This window comes from Perca fluviatilis, chromosome 19 (genome assembly GCF_010015445.1).
Source record: "Perca fluviatilis chromosome 19, GENO_Pfluv_1.0, whole genome shotgun sequence".
NCBI classification, from domain to species: domain Eukaryota; kingdom Metazoa; phylum Chordata; class Actinopteri; order Perciformes; family Percidae; genus Perca; species Perca fluviatilis.
This window is the reverse complement of record NC_053130.1, coordinates 14,574,834-14,596,063: the sequence shown is the minus strand read 5'-3', so window position 1 is coordinate 14,596,063 and position 21,230 is coordinate 14,574,834. Positions and strand designations below refer to the sequence as shown.

Below are 21,230 nucleotides of genomic sequence, written 5' to 3'. Positions count from 1 at the left end.
ATAGAAAATAAAAGTACAGGACATATTCAAATAAAGCAACTGCTATTTCTAAACACACTGCACCACTGCTGCCCTCTCCATATGGTCTTTTTAAGAGAGAATAATTTATCCCAAAGGGATTAAACTGTGTTGTGATGAAAATAAAATAACATATAAACATTTAAGTTACAGATTAAATGTGCAGGATGAATTCAAGGTTGAAATGTTGATTTCTGTTTCCCGTTCTGTACTGCCCTCTAATGGAAAACACTACTCAGATATAAAAAAGGAGCTCTGACATCCAGAGCTGCAGCGAGGAGAGAAGACATATAGCATAATTAATTATGAGCTGAACTGAGTGAATGCTACATGAAATCAATTTTTAAATTAAATACAATTAAAATGATGAAAAGGCAGGTTTTGTCATTTTGAGATGTATTTATTTAAACATGTCTAAGGTAACAAAAGTACAGTATATAATGCATAAGACATCTCCACTCTAGGTGGATTATAAGGCGAGAGCAAACAATGAGATCTAAATGAAGACAAAACAAATGCTTCACTACAAAGCTTTGTAGCAGTACAATTCAGAGCCTTTATCATTGGATGTTGAACAAAGCATTCACTTGGCAGGAAATTAAAAAACCAACGAGAGGTACAAAGACTAATTCTGCTTAGGAAAAAAAACAACAACAACAACAATGCAAGAGACATATTTTTAAGGGAATAATAATTCTTTAGAAAAACCATTCCAGCACTATCTGGCAAACGCAATGAAGACCCACGGGAGAATTATGTTTGTAATTCCTACTGTTCTCTGTTTAAGTTATTTTTGTACATTCTAATTCGGCAACAACTCTGTATCACATTAACTATGCAGCATCTCTATTCTTAGATTTTAAAAAAGGAGAATATACTGAATATCTACAAGCAGCTCAAGTTGTTCCACAGAGTGTGCCAAGAACGCTAAACTTTATGGCCCTGTTTTGTGTTCTTAAAAAGAAATCCCGGCCTTGTGTGTGTGACTATTTACTGAATGGAGGACAGTTGGCCTCTGTCATGCTTAAGCCTTGCCTTCACTGCCTCTCATGGGTGAGCAGCCATTGTTTGAGATGGTCGCCCTTGCCGCTCATGTACGGCCCACTCTGTCCACTGCTAGAAATGACTCGGTGGCAGGGGATGAGGAGAGGAACCTGGCACAGACAGACAGAGAGAGACAATTCAACGCTGAGGAAAAAAACATGTTGAAGTTCCGCAAATGGTAGGCACGATCGTTTTTTACATGCAAACAAAGACACTTTTAAGTGTTGCTTCTACTTTCTCTTATATAAATTCAGAAAGGAGGTTGCAAAATTTTTTTTTAGTATACAAGTTTTAAACTTAAAAAATTGAAATTCCATGAAGGATCAGTACTGTTACCACAAAAGTATGATGTGTTGGTACAAAACTAATATTTAAAAATAAAACAGAAATACAGATCGGAGCTTTACTGCTTTGTTATTCTCAGGTTGATGTTTATTGTCACATCAACACAACAGTTGGAGGTGTAGATAGTAGATATGTATTATGTATGAAAGAATCTGATTTACCACATAAACGGTGTGACTTAAAAGTAACCAACGTGCAGGAAATATCAATCTACACTCTTTTTTGCTTTTTATGTTCACGCACTGCATGAAAACAAAGTGCCACACCACAAGTGTCTGGTTTGATCCTGCACAAATCCACATTCAGGGTGATGGCTCAGTCTTTGGGTATAAATGTTTTTTACTCTTTAATAGTGTAAAGCAAAGAAGCAATCAAAAATTAATGGGCAAAAACACCAGCAGGATGAATATTCAATCGAGAGGGTGTCAACATTAAGATCTGATAACCCTGTGATCATTAAAAAGAGGAAGTCGGTGGAGCGTTTACTCTTGTTGCAGACGACTGCCAGGGGGGGTCCCAAGTTCTTTGTAAACTAAATGGCTGGAGAAAGATTAAACAAGCAAGCCTAAAACACTTCGATCATTGTGAATTCAGAAGACGAAGAGCAGCAATGGTTAGACTAAATCACAGACATTATTGCTTTTAAAATATTCTTAATGTTGCCCTAATATTTCTTCTCTTTTACTAAATACAAAAACATCCCAACTACTGCTGCATTGTGACTATATTCTTCCAATTTAACCAAGTTATCCTGACTCAATGGCTGCACCTCCTTTCACATAAAAGTTGGACATGCAGTGTGTTTCAGTTCAAATCCATCATTAAACCCGCTCCCATATCAACAGCAATAAAACTTTCCGAGCCCCAGATTAACCTTGCAGACAGAGAAATACTGCTCGAGTATTCGAATCAATACTGTTCCCCGGGTTTGGAGGGAGAGCAGGGTACCCTCAAGGCCTACGGATCTGCCTCTTCACTTGGGGGGAAAAGAGCACTACGCCAGGCTTATCAATACTCAAATCCTGGTGAAGAAGAAGTGCCACAGAGAGGCGAGGATCGATTGAGCACACTGAGCTTTTCACAGTTGAAGCCTGAGTGGAGCAGCGCTACTGACAAGTAATTGACACTGACAATCTGACTCTGGATCTGTATCAGGAGCTGAGGGCTCAGGCTTCCAGCCTCCCTGACGAAAGGAAGAAAATGTCTGTAAAACATGAGACTGAGGTATTATGCAGCCATCCAAAAGCAATGTCATTGGCTAACGTAAAATATAAAGAAACTTGTGTATAAAAAACATGTAAACGCTATTTTTTGTAGTTTATTTGCATTTATGTTTGTGTTTGAAATTACATTTTTATTATCATAATAATAATAATTATTATTATCATAAGTGAGTATTCTTCCTACCTTAATAACAAAAACATTGTCGCAAAAATCGCAGCACTAAGATGAGGATCTACACTAGCTTTCACTGCACATATGAGGGAGAGCATATCACTGGCTGCATTTCTGTACAAGAAGTGTTCTCTGCCTCACAGAGCACACCGGTGGTGCCCACAGCACTACATGGGCAGAGCTAAACGGGCTTTGATCAAAGGGTTTGATCAAAAGAAGACACACCACTTGCCCTCTAGCCCTCCATTTTGTACATAGTGGATTCATGGGCGAAATGATGCGGGCCCAGGTTTCCTACAAGAATCGGAGATTTGCAGCGTACATCTACAGTAAAGACTTGAGAGAACAGGAACAAAAGGTGTGGGCTTAAAATGGTGCTGTAGGTAGACTTCTACTTCGCCGCAGCTCTCAGAGGGAGGCGTTTATTTCGCCTTTGCACAAATTTTCGAACACACCTACAGTTTAGATTACATATCCTGCATCACGAAGATTTCTTTTTACTTCTTTTATTGGAAAACTCAAGTGGAGTACACAGGGAGTAGGGAGTGCTCTTCAAGAAATTGAAAAAAAACAAACAGATCATCAGGACATCAGATCAAATATATATTTTATCACTTTTTATATATTTTCAATGTTTGATTATTTGAGCATATACAGCATGTTTAAATGTACCCACAGAATACATTACATACATCTATTTATTCATTTGTTTCTGTATTTGTTTACTTGTTAATTCATTCACCATTTCATTCATTCATTTAACCTGTTTATGTGCAATTACAGCATAAAATGATTTGATGTAAAACATTTAAATCTATTGCAACTCGTGTGTGGTTATTTCACATAATCCAAATTACATTTAAGAATATTTAATCAGGTGACAGATGATTTTTGCATTATCGATTAATCTGCTGATTCAATTCTTGATTAATCACTAGTTCTATAATACATCAGAAAACACTGAAAAATAACTGACAATTTCTCTGTCTCGTTTTTTATGGCCAACAGTTCAAAACCAAGAGACATTCTGTTAACAAAGATATAAAACATTTAAGAAGCTGTAACCAGAGAATGATAGGAGTTTTTGATTAGAAAAGTGACACAAACCCTTACTAGATTATTAAAATAGTGACAGATTAATTTTCTGTCAATCGACTAATCGATTAATCAACTAATCGTTGCAGCTCTATCTTTAATACTGTAAGTAATGTCATGGTGTCTCCAGTGCTACTTCTTTATTTACTACCCTTAAAAAAATGACTAATTAACTTTTGCCTATAGGCAGCATAACTGTTAGTCCACATGCAACATGCAGGTTCAGATGCACTAAAATCTCATTAAAATCTAATAATAATCTATTAAAAATGATTAGTTGCCCTATCTGACTAAATAAAGTAACTAAGAGAGAAGCACGTCAATCAATGTCATCCACACTCACCGGGTTCTTCCTCATGGCCCCTCCCACCGCCCGCGCCGCTCTGGGGTTTCCCGCCATCTCAGCGAGGCGTTTGTATGAGACCGTCTCTCCAAACTTCACATCCCTCAGAAGTATCTGCAACACGCGGCTGGTGAATGCGTCTTTGCCACAAAGCAGAGGACAGAGAGGAAGAGCGAGGGAGGAAGAGCGAGAGACAGAGGGAGAGAACAGAGGAAGAGAGAGTTCCTCATTTAATCAGACAGCTGCCTGAGAGGCTGATGACAACAAGACATTTTAGTACAACGTTGATTTTACTCCTTTGAAATAAACTGGTGTTTTGAATTTAAATCAAAAGTTTGAAACATCAGTACATTTTGATCCACTGAATCGTTTTTTTTCATCATGTCCAACCACATGTTTGAGGTCCAATTCTTGCTCTGTAGGACTCCCTCTTTTTTCTGTACTATACTCATTAAACAACTAAATACATAGAAGTCCCTCAACTTGACCTTAGAACTAGTATTAACATGCTACAGAGGATGATGTGAGAAAGTGATTTCTATGGCAGAAAAATCTAGGTTATGCTTTGAAAGGTCAAAGCTAAAATTAAAAAAGTTCGCTCCTTCATTTAAAAGGATTAAGAGAGGCCAAAAAGACTGCAAATCTGCTCTAGATTTTTAATAATAATAATTTGAATGTTACACACCATTTGTGGCAGTGGGATGACTTTGAGGTTAATCAGACCAATTTGTCCTTTTAATTGCTTTCTATTCAGAGTAGATTCATTATATCATCTTCACTTAAATGGCGGAATTCTTCAAATCATCCGCAGCTTAACCGACCACATTAACGGCTTTGATTTCATTAGCAATTTAGCAGTTGCAATATCTTTTTTTTTCTGGATTACCAGGCAGTGACTGAGAGGCATGTTTGTCTAGCTCTGATTGCTAACGAAAAAGGGAAAGTTTTTTTGAAGCATCTCAAAACCTTAAGACATTGATGCAGTGAGTGTGTGTAGCAAGCGAACCACACTTTTTTTTTTTTTTGCGAAGAGAACACGATGGGAACAATAGTCTCGTTATCAAGAGGGGGTGAAATTCTTCTAGTACATACATGTACTCAGTCATAAAAATTCAATTAGTGATCTCCCATTCTCTCTCATTTATATGGTCTAAGAGAGCACATGACAAGTGATCTATGAGAAATCCCTCTAAATTGGCATTGTGTGAAAACATGTCACACCCCTGTCTCTCTTCTACAGAGTGAACATCCTTTGCTCCCCAGGCTCCCTTGCTACCTTATAGTCACTCTCCGCTACACAAAGCCATGCGAACAAGGCAATTTGCCTAAACTGGGGGGAATAAGTGTAAAACCTAAAGGGGATATATTTGATTGATGCGCACCCATGTGAGTTCTTTGTCTTGAACAAGGCCCGTAGGTACTGTTTAATAATTTTTCAGGTAATAATCACGCTGTCAACGAGATGACGGGCTCTTACGCAGACAGACTTAATGTTATGAGGAGATAAGATACAGCCCTGAAATTTCTTTTATGCATTATTCTCCCTCATAAAGCGTGGATTTGGCCACATGATGTGCGTGGTACATATTGATATCGCTTTGTCACTGGTGGGTAGATGAGAACTTGCCCAAACTATGGCTATGACAAATCCCTGTTGATGCAAACGTTATTGACAAACAACCAAAGTCAGTGTCACACCACCAGACGCTGCTGAGCACTGTCGCCTACAAGCAGACCGAGCAACAAGCTACGGGGCTGTTTACACCTTTTATAAATCCTGAGCGGCTGTTTCTCCTGGAAGGGTTTCACATCTCCAACAGTTCTGGACAAAAACAAGTCTCTGCGCTTTTATCTGCCGGTACAGAGGTTAAAGAACTTTGCCCTCATCAGTGTTAGTGACAGAGACTTCATGCGGGTCACTCAAGGTGACCAGCAATGATTTGGAGAGCAGTCCCCTAGCCCCATACTTCATAAAGAGCCTAATACGGTGTGTCTGGGGTCAGGACCCTCTTTAGATCGGGGTGCAGTGATGTCAATTGTTTAAATAAAAGTTGAGAGGAACCACTTACATGTTTACAGACATCCCATAATTATGTCACAGGTCATTACCTACAATGAGGCCAGGTGATAGGGCCTCTGCAGAGGCAGAGACAGATTGACCCAGAGTAAAATCGAACAGATCTAGTGATTATGAAGGTATTGACATAAATGATTGATTTGCTCATAATTTTGTATATGAGAGCAATTTGAAAGAAGAAAAAACAATAATAATAAATGGAATTCCATTAGCCCAGCTAATGATAGATTTGGGGCGATGACTTCTAGCTGACAGTCACCTCATACATGGTTGTGACAAAAAGAGACAATAGTGGAAATGCGGCTACCTCATTATCCTTTGTGTCTAATGGGAGGGAAGACTTTGACTCCCAGTCAAAGTGTCTCTTGAGTCTTGAGGGATCCCTACTTTTGAAGGCTGACGGGGTGCTGATGATTCTCTGATTATTCGATATTCTGAAAACGTTCATTTCCCTAATTCCTCTCCACATCACAGGGGCGAGCCCTGGTGAGTGTCTCATCTCGCCCTGTGCTGTGCACAGGGGGAGGTTCAGCCTCCTGCAGGAACACAGTCATTTGGGCTTTGAAGAGCGCCCTTCCCCCCTTTGCCTGGCCCCCTCCCTGCATATTCCCGGTGCCGCTTACCGAGACTAAGATCCTCTCGTCTGTTACATATGGATGTATAATTAATGAGATAAGAATATGCATCGCTTTAAGAACCCATGATGGTGTCTGTGTTTTTCTGAGGGGGGCCAATGCAAGTGCACGCACACACAAACATATGCAAGCTCACTGAGCACGACACATGCACGCGCTCGCCATCCCTCTACCTCTGACGACCAAACTTGCGTGTGATGTTGCACATGACAATCAGTCAGACAGCATAGAAAACTGCACCTCGCATCTCCTTTCATGTCACCTTTGTTGCTCAGGTATATCATGACAGCTAATATGAAAAGTGGCTTGTTTTGTCAGAAATGTGTAAATAAACATGGCAACACTTCAAGGGAAGGTCGAAACTCAATATTACATGACAAGTGCTGCGAGAGCAGTGTCGCGTTCAGGTTCTCCCACAAGATAACTGAGCAAACAAAAGTTGGTTGTCACAGATTGTAATGACCTGATTAAACTTGTATTTCTTTCCCAGGCAGGCAGCGGCTGCATGACTAGATCGAGTAGGAATTTGTACAGCAGTAAGGCAAAAACGAATCCTTAATATTTGTGAATCGACAAGCAAAAAAAAACTTCTATTTTCCTCCCTCAAAAGACAAATACTCTTGATGCACACATTTAACATTTTTATACTGGCATGGCCTATGGTTCTGACTACTGAGAGCAATCCAAGCCTAAACCCTGTATTTACTGAGCCCCAAAACAACAGGCGAGGGAGAGAGGTGGAACACAGCACAATCACCTATTCAGATCAGGTACTAATGAAGAATTCCATCTATCCTGAAATTTAATTAAAACCCCAAAGACTTCAGATGAGATGCGATTTGAAAGAGCCTGGGGCTGGTACACAAGCACTTGGTGGCGAAGGGAATCACACTGAAAGTTGATATCGTAATTGGTCCTGATGTATTTCTGCATTGCCTTTGCGGGAGCGTGGGACTCATAGCTGTATACAGGGTCTCAATGGAGTACCTGCTCATTGAAAATGCCATCACTCAAGCAATGCAGATCTGCATGAAATTAGAGAGCAACTAAGGCCTGATTGCAGGGGAAGAGAGGCACAATTGTTAAATGCATATATTAGAGTTATTTTTCTTCCTGTGTAGGTGTGCTTCTGGGTTTAAATGAGCGCTTCTGAAAACCTTTAAGTTAAAATGCAATGAGCATCTGAGTGTGACAAAGAAATAGCCTGTAATTGTTTTGAAAATGGCACAAGCGCAATACATTTATGATTTCAAAAGTGAGTTGTCAGGCTGCAAGTACCGTTTGTTTCCTTGAAAACAAAAGCGCCAGGGATAATTAATTCCTCATTTTTTTCCTGAGCTCCCTCAATCATTCACTCGACAGTCGCAACTACCAGTTGAAAGGACACTAATTGTCCGTTTTTTGTGGTGCTTTCATTTTACTCGCCCTAGGTGACTGGTCAAGCCAACAATAAGCTCATTCAAACTTTACCACCATTCACATGTTGTCATTGAAAAAAAAAAAAAAACGCTTCCTGTCTGAAAATGTCAAGAGTGGAATTCGATCAGTTTCAAAGAATGTGCCAAGAATCATGGAAAAGCTTGCCAAGACTAACACGCGTGGTAAGAGCTGCCACAGATTACTGAACCAAGTTACAGCTCTGTGTTCTGTTCTCTCTCCTTTTGCTCACCCACTCACTCGCTTTTCCCCTGCTCTCGCTCTCTCTCTCTCTCTCAGCCATAAAATACTTCATTATAACACAGTGAGCCAGTGAGTGTAAGTGATGTAACTGACAATTAAGAGTGAAAGCCTGATCCCAGTCATGGCTCTGCAAATATTTATCCATGACAGACCTCCTTGCAGGGCGGGGTGGTGAAAGGCAGGGAGCGGGAGACTCCCAGTGGTCTGCGGCTCACTGAAGTACGCCTGGAGCCATTCAACGCAGCGCCGCAACTCGGGGCTCGTTTCTGCCGGGCTATAGTTGACCACACAGCTCAGGGGGGCCTCGCTGCTCCTGTGAGGGATATAAGGCAGGATGGGGAGTTAAGGTGGGGATCAGAGGAGCAATCATAATACCCAATTCTTGGTTGAATAGTGCTAAAATATGTCACAAGAGTGTAGTAACATGCCAAGAGTGACACAGATGCAAGATGGCATCATTTGCTGAGTAAAACTAAAATTGTTCTTCAAGACGTGTTTAAAAGTTCTGCATTTCGGCGTTGCTCCTGTCACTGGGCTGTGACAAATATCAGAGCTGTGAAAGCCAGAAAGAAGCTATAGAAAATATAAAGACAGTAATCCAGGCATTTCTAACAGTAGATATATATTCATATGAAGTGCAGCATGATAGAGTATGAAAGAAAACATTGTCGGGTCATAAGGAACAGCGCTAACAGTTTATTTCAAACAACTTAAAGGAAGCAGAACCAGTTTCGAAAAAAAAGACAGTTTTCAAGAGTCTTGCAGCTGTTACGGAAAAAAGTTAAGAGCACAGCGTTAACAACAGTTTCAACTCTGCTTGGGTCTAGTTTATAGTTCATGACAAGAATAAATGGATTTTTTGGCCAGAGTGGTGCTGGCCAGCAAAGCACTACACTTGGACGTGCATCTTAGCATGAGTAGATGCTTGGAGGAATTTGCCGATGGTTGAGTTGGCATCACTTAACAGCTGAATTTCTCTCCGCTGCTGACCACCCCCCAGGTCAATGCAAGCAGACTGACCCATATTTGACACTTAAAGACCCTACTGGGAAGGTCCTCTCTTAGCATGTGCATTACTGCAAAGTGGACCTCAAGCTGTGTTGTGGATCTAAAGCAGGCCGCCAATTCCATTAACTGGTGTACAGGACTTATAAATAAATAATATCACCATTTAAGTGCCCCTTTTTCAAAATTGGCTTATCCTGTATGGTATTAATAATAGACATTTACTTTGTTAAACACACAGACCGTCTCTCTCCTGCCCGCTGTAACAACGCGGCCCTAAAGTGTTTTTACACTTCTGCAGGTCACAGTTTGAGCAACATTTTATATTGGACATGTGACGCTGAGGTTTACTGGAGTGTTATGACTGAGAAGGTCAGTTTTCAGGGAACAGCTCTGCCTGCTAGTTTGTGGCTGTGTGATGAAAATCTCCTGGGTGCCATTTAACAGTGGGTGTAAATACAGTAAAAGGTGTAAATACTCTCATTTCTAAATAAACCACACAGCAGTTTATAGTTGAGTGGTGAAAACTCAGAAACCCACCGGCGGGTCCTGTGCTGAGACCCGCTCAAACAATGGCCATGGCTCATGGCAATCTCTGTCGGCATGGGTGAGTGCCCAGCCAGCCCCTACTTGTCATTGTCTCTCCTTTCTATCCCTCCCTCCCCTTCCTCCCCCCAGCTCTCCCTCCTCATTTCCCCCCTCTCTATTTCTCTATCCTCCCACTCTGGCTCTTTTGGCTCCCCACCACCTACACCCCCAGACACACACCCACCCCCCTCCCCCCACCTCTCTTTCTCTCTGCAAGGATCTTCAGGCCACTGTTCCCTCTCTACAACCCCACCCCCCTCCCTCCACCTCTTCCCCCCCCCCCCCCCCCCCCCTCCCCCCCCCCCCCCCCCCCTCTTTCTCTCTGAGAGGATGTTCCAGCCGCTGCACACTGACAGCTCGGGGATATTGTGTGTGGAAATGTTCCTGTTGGACCCGCAGGCCCTTACAATCTAGCGGACAAAGGCTAGAGCACCTTTGCTTAAGGCTTGGCACCTTTGACCTCCAACTCACACTTCAGACTTGTCACCGTGGCTAATTTTCTTCTCCCCTCAGCCCTCCGTTATAGATGTTCTGGCTTCAAAGGTGTCTTGAGTGATACAACATTGACAGTAGTAAAAGTTAATGCAATGCAGTACATGTTATGGCTGGTAAACAACACCAAAATAAATAAATAAAAGTGGAACAACATCAGTCGAGCTGAAGTCTGTCACCTCGAGGTGCAATGGGGGATTGTATTTAAAGAGCATGTGGGCAGTGGAGATGTAGCTCCTGCACTGGCAACATTTCCAGTCGCTTCAATGAATTACAAATCAAGCAGCATCATACGATGTTTAGTGTCCAGACTGGCACATTAGAAACGCTGCCTTTCAAATGAGAGATTAGAGATGTGTGATAAATGTTGGGCTTATTACAAGGAAACTCTCAAAGCAGGAGCAATCTTTATATTGTCTTAATGGAACTGTCACCCCATCTATAAAATCAAAAAATGTAAATTAGCAGTGATTATAAACAGTATTTCAATAACTGTGTTAAAACAAGTGTGTTTAAGTTTGAATAAACAATTCATATTTGGTTAAAGCAAAATTGTTATTTATTATCTTTTGACTATTTAAAATCATATTGTTTTCCAATGTCCTTCAGGCGTTTACTATTTCATCACAGCAGGTAAGGAAATAAGAAACTAATTCCAAACTAGCCAGGATCTGCTGCACTAAAAAGAATATTTCCCTTGGTAGAAGATTGTGATTTGAGAAAATTTCTAATATTGTGCTCCTGTCACAATCAATTTCCAATTACCATAAATCATTGCTGCGTAAAGTGGAAGTCATTTGGAGTTCTACCTATTTTCCAACTCTAATATAAAGAATGAATTGAGCATTTATATAATGTTGGAGGTTATTTCATTCATCTTGGAGGAAACAATCAAAAGAGACAAAGGAACAAAAAAAAAATAGCTGACATCAAATTTGTCAATTGTCCTTTGGCATATTTTCGTATCTCAAGTTGCACAAGACTTCAGTAAGACTTTTTCTATCAGCTGTAGACGTATGAATGAAACAGGTTAACCACAGGATCTAATTGAAAGGAATCTGGCGAAGGGTGTAATGGTATATTGCACAAAAAGGGGAAAAACTCAGAACTCATGCCTCCATCCTGTGAAGCGTGATGGAGCTCATCCTGACTCGATCGGCTGTCACTTTTGACACAGCCTGCCAGAGTTCTCCTTCACCGATCATGGGTAACATGGCGGGTCAGAGGATGAAATAGAAAAGGCCAAAAGCAGTCCAATATTTTCCTCAGCCTTATAGCTGCAGATACTTAACTCAGAGACGTCAAAGACTCAAGAGAGCATGAAAAAAGCCTAAAATGACTGTCTAAAAAGGGAAAAAAATACAGCATGTCTCTATGAATGTCAAGATCCTGATGGTCTCTGAGCCAAAGGCTGTGATACAATTGTAAGCCACTTGCTCAATGCAGCTCGTTCAACCATTTGAAGATCATTCAGATGCCTATCTAGCTACTGCAGCACTAAAGTCGAGAGCTTTTGGAGTGGTAAGCTGTAAGGAATGCTTCCTATTCTGTTCTGGGGCGCACGTTTTGTGCATCACTGTTTCAAAATAAAAACAACTCGGCTGAATAGACTGCTCTCTAGATATCCAACAACTCTTATTAGCAAATGACCACCAAAGAGGCTGCAACACTCCATCCAATACATAAAGGTGGTGGTAAAATACTGCAGAGTAGGCAACAAAGCACACAACAATTAGGTCTTCTCCCAACTGGCTAGCCACAGGAGTCAGTGAAGGCATGTATTACCAGAGCCTTAACTCTTTCTCCATTATGTAGTGTATCCACACCCCTACACAGCAATGTTTATCTACAACAGACTACTGAGCAGTTTCAAATAGTGTTTTTAGCCTCTATTCTCAAGTGCCATACTAAGAGATTCCAATTACCCGAATGGTAAGGAGCCAGTGAGGGAGGCATAAAGTACATTAGGGATCCCCTGTAACTGCAGGGACCTTTTAGAGCCTCAACTGAAGAGGGCCGAGAGACTGGAGGGACAGTGACCCTGCATGGATAGCCTCTGTCAAAATTTGACCACGTCAAGCACAAAGGCATTATGGGAATCCAGTGTCACCAAGTCCTAATTACTGTCTGTGTTCAGAGCAAATTACTGCCTTGTTCCTCTGATTAGCGAGGAGGCTAATCTTCACCTGTGTACGCCAGCACTGCTGAGGGCCCTTGAGTGTTAGCGCTTCGTCTTCTGTAATTTATTTTTAAATCAGTGCCCGCTCCCAGGAGTTTTGAGTGTTTTGTTGTGAACCGCTTACCATGATCCCCACCACCGCCCCCTCACCCCTAAATCCTTGACTAAATCCTTGTTTGGTGCCGCAGGAAGATAAGCAAGAACAACACTTGGGCATAATTGACTCGTACTCCACTCCAAGATGTCAGAGCGGAATCATCTCTCTGCATATTGCCTCAGTATGTCACACACTGTACACTTCTGCATGTTGCAGATATAGAATCCAATCAAGTTCTAAAACAAACTAGCACAACCCTCGTGCCGGAAAAAAACTTCCCGGTCGACAGCAGGGAAAAACAGAGGAAAAAAAACTGCAGGAGCTGCTTTTAGCTGCATCTCCACAGTGAAGGGTAACTCTCGCTCGCCTCCTGTCCACACCCTGGAGGTTCTGCTTTAGAAACCACAACATTTGCAGATTTTCATCTGAGTGAATGTCAGTGTCTCGTCTGCGTGTGGCGGTTTACAGGTAGTGAGTTACACAGGTGTTGGTTTACACAGGAAATGGCACATGCAGCCTGATTGGGACGGTCCCGAGAGATGGAGGCATAAACATAGAGCACAGATGGGTCCAAGGGCCATTGGGAGCAGCACCTTAATGAATACGCAGCTGAGTACTAGACTTCACAACATGCAAAACAATATTCTAAGGTCGCAGTAAAAAATAGAACAAAAATCATCTGAATATCATTACACAATGAATTATTCATACTATTTCTAAAGGGACTATGTCAAAAAGTCTCCCCCCTGCTTTATTGATGATTTCATTCAATATCTCAGCAGATCACAGATTGTATGACAATGCATTTTAGTTACAAATGTAAGCAGTTTATTTAGCACACCATTGTGTCCATATATATACACATATACATACACACATATATATATATATATATATATATATATATATATATATATATATATATTATATATAAAGGGGAAATAATAAAGTATGCATGTGTTAGACTAATATAAAAGAGAGAAAGAGAAATAAACAGAGATGGAGAGGGAAGAGAGATATTATAGTGGGGGGGGGGGGAAACAAGTTGTTGATATGGTTCCCGGTGTGTGAGCACATCATGTAAACAGGCCCCAAACAGGGAGCACATTTACCATACTGCTATTCAGTGTGAACCAGGACATTGATTCACAACACTACATGAGTGTGAGAAAAACGATAAATGCATCACCTCAGATATTTCACACTATCGTTGGTAGTGTGTAAAAGCTGTTGTGACAGCTTGGGTATTAGTGCTAGATAGATGGAAAATGTCTGGCTGCTTATGAATGCCAATGTGACTGGGGTGACACAAAAACACTCCACCTCAGAACAATTAGGCTGTTCTCAGGCCCCATCCAGTGTTGTCAGTGATAATGGAAAGCTGTGAGGATAACTGGTGATAAATAGACTTTAACACCCTCCTCCTTAAGACCAATGCAGTCCTGCAGTCCTCTCATATGCTTAACTAATCATGAGCATGGCCGGCAAAATTCATACAAAAGACTAATTACTGTTGTACTTCACTTCAGTCTCAAAGGCCTCTTATATAAGGACTTGGGGGTTCTCTTGCCTCTTTTCTCCTCTTGATGGGTATTTTTTTTTACAAGTAGGCCTCATGCTAGACAAAAGCATTTAAAAATTGGTGATTGCTTTCATCCACTTTAATTACATTCAGAAATGGCATTTCTGCCACATAATACACCCCTATTGTTTCAGAATTATCTGGCTAGGGGAGTAAAATCTACAATATTTGACGATGCTCCCGAGCTAAATCGCCTCTTGAAATTGAAATATGCAGCCGAAATACAAAATAAAAAGCCAGCCTTTGCTGCTGATATACTGGAAGCTCCTTGGCTTTCTGCAGAATGCTATTATTATGCATATCCAGGTAGAAAGTTAATTAACCCAAAGCTTAAGCTAATTATGGTAGCAGAATGCTATCAACCAAACGCTTTCAGTCAGACAGCTGTCCAGAATTTCATTTGCTAATCATTTGTCTTTTGCTGGAGCATATGGTACATTTCCCCACTATCACAGCAACAACAAACAGATGAAAATCATTAACTAAAAACAATGTGCAACGTGAAAAATCAGACACAGATTTATAAGGCTTTGTGTCAGAGAAAAAAAAGGCGGATTTATGGCCTGGGAAATATAATGATAATTTTTGGTTTAGCCACTTAGGATTTTAGGCAGACCACGTGATTCAAGTGTGCTGGGAATTCAGATGCACAAATATATTGTTTATATCTATATGCAAATGAGACTGAGGATGAGAATGTTTATCCGTGTAAAATTAATTACAATTTTCTATAGGAGCATATGCAAAGAGCTTGTTCTTAACAATTTTTAGCTTCTAGCACATTTTGTGCTGTTTTTTTCCAACACATTATTTTTATGTTGTTAAAAGTAGAAATCCCTCAGCTCAGAATTAAATCAATTATTTTCCAAGAAATGCTTCATGCATTTTTTTTTTTCTTTTCATAAAAACACATCATACTGGCTGTTAAAGGGTGATTGATATCAGCATTGCCTTGCGACATTATCAGGCAATAAAGGCTACTCAGGTTCTAATGCAACATGTCATACACAGGCTCCTGTAGTACATTTCTATTGAGGACCTCACAAGCTAAATTGCTTTTTTCCTGCTCCCCCACATCTCAGCCAGCTTGACAGACAAATTGATCAAAGCATTGTAAAATAATATGCTCACAAAATGTCTCGGGGCAGGAGTCCAGCCCTTTTTTCATTTTTCACCCTAATAAAAAAGTACTCTATGATTTCCTCTGTATTATGTGTCTGTGCTCTGTGTGAAAGAGGCAAGAAGCATCATATTTCAGATAATAGTAATCTCCTGTAAACAAAATGTGTATCATTTTTCTGTGAACGCTGTGAACGCCATGCTAAAAACTAAAGGGGGGAAAAGCTGGTTAACAGGGAGGCTGGTGCGTAGGGCCCCAACAGGGGTTGTTGAGATGTAATGAATTTGTTCATCTGATGGTGCCTTCAGGGCTGTCGTTAGACTGGCAGAGGAGGTTGATTTTAGGAAATGTTCCTAAGATCAGTTAGGAAGCAAAAGGGGCTTGAGACGTTTCTATTAGAAAGAGCTGACGGTCATGGTGTGTAAGCAATACTTCAAGGGCGTTTATGTAGCTATAATGGCATTTATCAATAACTATCTATCAATGCCACAAATGCTTTTGTTGCTGCACCAGCTGTTCAACACCAACCAATAGTGAATTCTGAGAAAAAAAAACATAGAAGCCAAACAGACGTATAAGCCTGCAAAGCTTTGACTTGCTCACAAATATACTACTGTAGGTCTCCCTTTACGTTATGCATAGATGTTATCTATTTCCCTTATCCAAAATATACTCTTAGAGATCATTTATCACACTGACTTCCTAAGCCTGTGCCACACCACATCCAAAGCTGGAAAGAGCCTTGTTTAGTATGTCATAAATAAATCAATGGAAATGGCTGATTTGAACTATTACTGCTACAGGCGGGCTTTTGTGAGATCTACATGTAAAGCCGGTTGCAAAGATAAGCCTTTATTTTGTCACTTTATCTCGCCTCCTTTAATGCCTGTTTACATTTCGTTACTCCATATATCTGAGGTGGCTCTAGTTCCCCTGTCATATGACAATAACATCGTACTCAACTGGTCGTGATAAAATCTAAACATTTGGTTTAATGATTTCTTGCTCACACCTTTTAGAACATACAGACAGTGATGTGATCGAAGCATCACTTATGACCGACATAGCAAATGATATTAAACTGAGAAATGATCTAGTGATGCGAATCATTAAATTCATTTGCATATTCTTACTGAACCTGAACACACATATTAAACCCTGTTCACAAGGAGACGGAAAAAGGTGCTTGCGCATGGTTACAGGACATCTTCCATAATCAAAATTCCATATTATTAATTTTCTAACTTCAACTCATTAACAACAAGTGGAATGTTTTTACTGCTTGAGGGATTTTAGGAAATAGCAGACAGTCGAGAAAAAAACACATGTTGAGGTATAATATACAAGGTCATTAATGGGTTTCCATAAATTAGAATTTGAACATACATTTTCAAAAGGATAACTTATCCGCCCTATCCGGGTGCATTTGAAAATGGTTTAATTTCCCAAACCATTCAAGTTTATCAAATGTGAATCTGCGATACATGGATATTTAATTTCAATCTAATCAAAACTAATCTGAGATGTAGGATGTGGACCTGTAAAAATAAGGAATAAGTACTTATTAACGCTGAGTTTAATCAGTTTCAATCGCTTCAGTAAGACTGTCAACGTTCTAACAATTTTGAGGGATGGGTAGGGCATGAAATGCAATCACATATTACATTTCTGGGTGTCGGTTGACACTCAGAACTACTGCATACAACTTGGAGGGACATAAATAAACAGGAGCGAACAGTCCATGCTCCCCATGGCCTTTGCTGACCCTACAGACATCAGCTCTAACCAACTCCCTTGTGGGTAATAAACAAGTTATTTTTCTGAAATTTCAAATATACTGCAGGAAGAATCACAACCACATGCCATCAGAAATCTAATTTCAAGCCCAACTGTATTCTAGTGCCCCTCATATTTCTAGTGCCTGCTCATATTTGCCCAACTTTCTCTAGGATATTTCTTGTGGGATCTACAAAAATGCCCTGCTTCCAATGAGGAATGGTGGCACTCCATCACAGGAGTGGATTCTGTCCGCCTGTAAATTTCACACCTTTGTTTATCACGTCACCAGCCCGGCTGTTGTACAGTACCTTTCAGCAGGTGCGACATCCATTAGGATCTGGATGGTGTGCACACCATTCTCACATCCACTGACTTGGATCGTCCCCAGGGGGCTCAGCAATGAGATGGTCTTCTGAGTGCACTGGCTCTCCTTCTGCTTCTTCATCTTGCTGCCCTGCTAAGGAAGCACAAATTACACTCCGTTCATTGACATATTCATGTGGCAACTTTCACAATTTCCCACACACATTTGCATTGAATGATCTATTGAAAACCTAGCGGGCCACCAACGGATGATGACTTACATATTTGAACACCTAGCCTCCAAACAATGTCATGATGTGACTTGATCCCTACATTACTATCCAATATTTCTTTTGTGCATGGAAAAGAATACGCCTATCTAACCAATAAATCGCCCATTTTCCCCCCTCTTTCTGTTCTATATATCACATAAATGAGAAAAACAATGCAGTCTGTTCCCTTGTCTGGTGGGGGATTCCCAAGATAGCTCGACATTATTTTCAATCCGTCATTTTTGGTTGATGGTCGGGATGTTTTTCTAGCATTAAATTTGTTCCTTAGGGTGCAACTCCGATGGGATTCTGGTTTCCAGCCCTTAACAAAAGCAAAAACGTGCAGCTTTTCTGACGACTGAGATGGATACTGGCAATAACCAGACAGCAGTTCCTTTTTTATTTTTACTTTGAGGGAAGGAGAGATGATTGACTATGTTATATGTGAGTTTTTGAGAGATGGGGTTATAATAAATAAAGGTCACATTGATTGTAAGAGTTTCAACCAAGGAAACCTTTCCTTCATGGAACCTTAATCTGAAAAGTGTCTAAAGGGTACAAATACAATATCTCTCTTTTTCATTTTTAATAACAGGCCTACATGTAATCCACATTCATATTTTTAAAGTCACACAGTTTGTTGTGTGATGTGCCGCAACTTATGATTATTTTGCTGATTATTTTATAAATGTATCATGATTTGTAGTGAAAAATGACAATCAGTTTTCCAGAGTCTAAGGTGTCATTTTCACATGTATTGTAACAGTCCAAAACCAAAAGACCGAAAACCAAAACATAGAAAAGTAGCAAATCCTCAAATTTGAGAAGCTGTACCCAGAGACGTTTCAAAATGTACTTTAAACTTCTAACACTCACTAGATGCAGTCCTGTAGACTAGTAACTTCATCAAGCAAAACAAAAATAGAGATGAAAACAAATAACCCATTGACCGTAACCGGCAACTATTCTGATATCAATCAATTACTCCTTTTATTTATTCCATATATATATATATATATATATATACTAAACATTTCATAATTCAATCTTCTTAAATGTGAGAAATTGTGGCTTTTCTTTTTTTATACATGATAGTACGTCATAGATTTGAAGATGTTACCTTGAGCTTTAGGAAATTGTGGCCATTTTTACATATATATGTATATATGTGTATATATGTGTTATATATATATATATATATATATATATATATAATTAAAAACAAACAATTAATAAATAAAAATACTCCACTGCTCAATGTAGCCTGTACTTTTTAATTTAATAATGGATATATTTATATATCCTATTTTAGATTAAACAAAGGTTATAAAAAGTAGTCATGCAGTTACAGTATATCATTTAGACTTTTAGTCCCCCCCCCCCTTCACATACACACACCACCAACACATCTGTCATGGTATGCGATCACAAATGCGTCTGCTTCAACTTTCTTGTTCTACTCTTGCAGCTCTCACTGTATTCATCTGGGGTTTGCCTGAACTGACAATAAAGGCGAGAAATTTCTGAGACAAACAATGGTACAGTGCACTTTGGATAAGCGCTGAACACACTGCCTGCCATTTAGCAAGCTGGTAATAGACTCATAGATAGAATAATGGACTTTGGCAATAATGGCCTTGGCTAATAGTCTACGCTGATTAAAAATAATGCTATCATGTTTGTTTTGTGCCGTTTTCGGTGCAGTACTACACTAGTCTAAGTGACTACTTGAATGTTTGGATGTTTACCCAGCTCTTCACGGTGAGGAACAACAAACAATAAGCAGCTTGTGTTGTTAAAAATCACTGGCAGCATCCTCGTGCTCGTCAATCATTTGACTCGTTTCTCATTACACTAGTTCCTGGTCAAACCTGCGTGATTAATTGAGTAGAAAGCGCGCAGATGCAACATGTGTCCTTATTGTGCAATATTAAATTAAGGAATTCATGCCGAAATGTACACGGAGATGGCGCAATACTTTGAGTGTGCAAATGTCTTCAAACTACTTAAAACACACCTTAAATAATAATCGTGCACTTAAAATGTATGAACAATAAGTAGAGGATTGTAACTGAAGGCCTAACGTTGAACGAACTTACTCAAAAGTAAGCCCCCGACAGAATGAGAGTATACGGATACCATTTGAAGTGCAGATTTTGTCAGGCTTTGTTAAAGAGACTTTAACACCGTAAATTAGCATCGTAGCTTACGATGAAGCCCTTGCATCCGTACGGTATCTCAACAACTGTCCGCTTTTCCTCTCTGCAAAACAAACGTGACAGAAAGTCTCTTCCTGTTTCTCCAGACTGCGTGGTCGAGCCGGCCAATCACAAGAGGCAAAAGTCAGCTCTCGCTCTGTAATTGGCCGGTATGAAGTCCCCGCTCCTCCCCTAGCCAGGGACAGACACAGAAGGCTTGTCTAATATAGGTCTCTAGTTGGGATATGGGGTCCTTCAGGGGGTCCCTAGTAGCCTACAACGAAGACTAGTATTGGTAGTGATTTAGATATTTGATGTGCTTGATATTTTTACAGCAGGAAAAAAAATGATAATGCACATTTTGAACATTCATTTCAAACACTGTTATCTTTCCACTTATAGCTGAGACATTTATCCAGTTCTGTATCTGCAGTGACAGTGAGATCTTCAGGGTCCCCAATATAATGTTTGTGGATAAAAAAAACACCTATGTGATTCCAACAACCAATAACTTCTTATGTATTAGCAATTAATAAAGTCAGCATGTTATTATGAACAACATATGGGCAGTGCACAATCCTTTAATAAGAGTTTTCTGCAGTTTAAAGAACAGGGATTTGCCTTATGTTGCCTGGAGCAGTCATGGATTTAACTGAAGCATTTGTTTCAGTCCTTATGACCAAGTGTGTGGCATCAGTCATGCATTGTTTAAAAGTGTCTGTTGTCCTCTGCAGCTTTATTTTTATTTCTGTGGTGCCTTCAGCTCTCTGCATGCCTCCGTTTGGAATGTGTAGGCCGGTATGGGCCTGTGGCCCACACCCCATCTCAGCGGTGAGGGTGGGAGCGGGGGAGAAAACGCCACCCCTGCAGAGACCATTTTGAAATCTGTGAGGATTTCCGTGCCATCTGGACCCGCTGCCAGTCTGCCCCAGATAGTAAGGGTTGGCAACGGTACCCGACGGTGCAATATGGCTCTCTCTTTA

General features: G+C 40.2%; 1 protein-coding gene across 5 annotated transcripts; it reads right to left on the bottom strand.

Moving 5' to 3' along the window:
• Positions 1-403: 403 nt before the first annotated feature.
• On the bottom strand, positions 404-20,346 carry mgmt (O-6-methylguanine-DNA methyltransferase). 5 transcript variants are annotated; one of them, XM_039784920.1, is made up of 5 exons: positions 20,260-20,346; positions 17,783-17,931; positions 8,785-8,945; positions 4,241-4,380; positions 404-1,172 (listed from the first exon to the last, which is right to left on the bottom strand). In XM_039784920.1, exons 2-5 carry the CDS (start codon positions 17,917-17,919, stop codon positions 1,056-1,058), a joined length of 555 nt encoding a protein of 184 aa, XP_039640854.1. In that variant the 5' UTR covers positions 17,920-17,931; positions 20,260-20,346; the 3' UTR covers positions 404-1,055. The 5 variants fall into 5 exon arrangements, with proteins under 5 accessions (XP_039640854.1, XP_039640851.1, XP_039640852.1 ...); XM_039784917.1 differs by having other exon boundaries at positions 20,149-20,339; XM_039784918.1 differs by having other exon boundaries at positions 17,783-17,928; positions 20,149-20,339.
• Between the last annotated feature and the right edge of the window lie 884 nt (positions 20,347-21,230).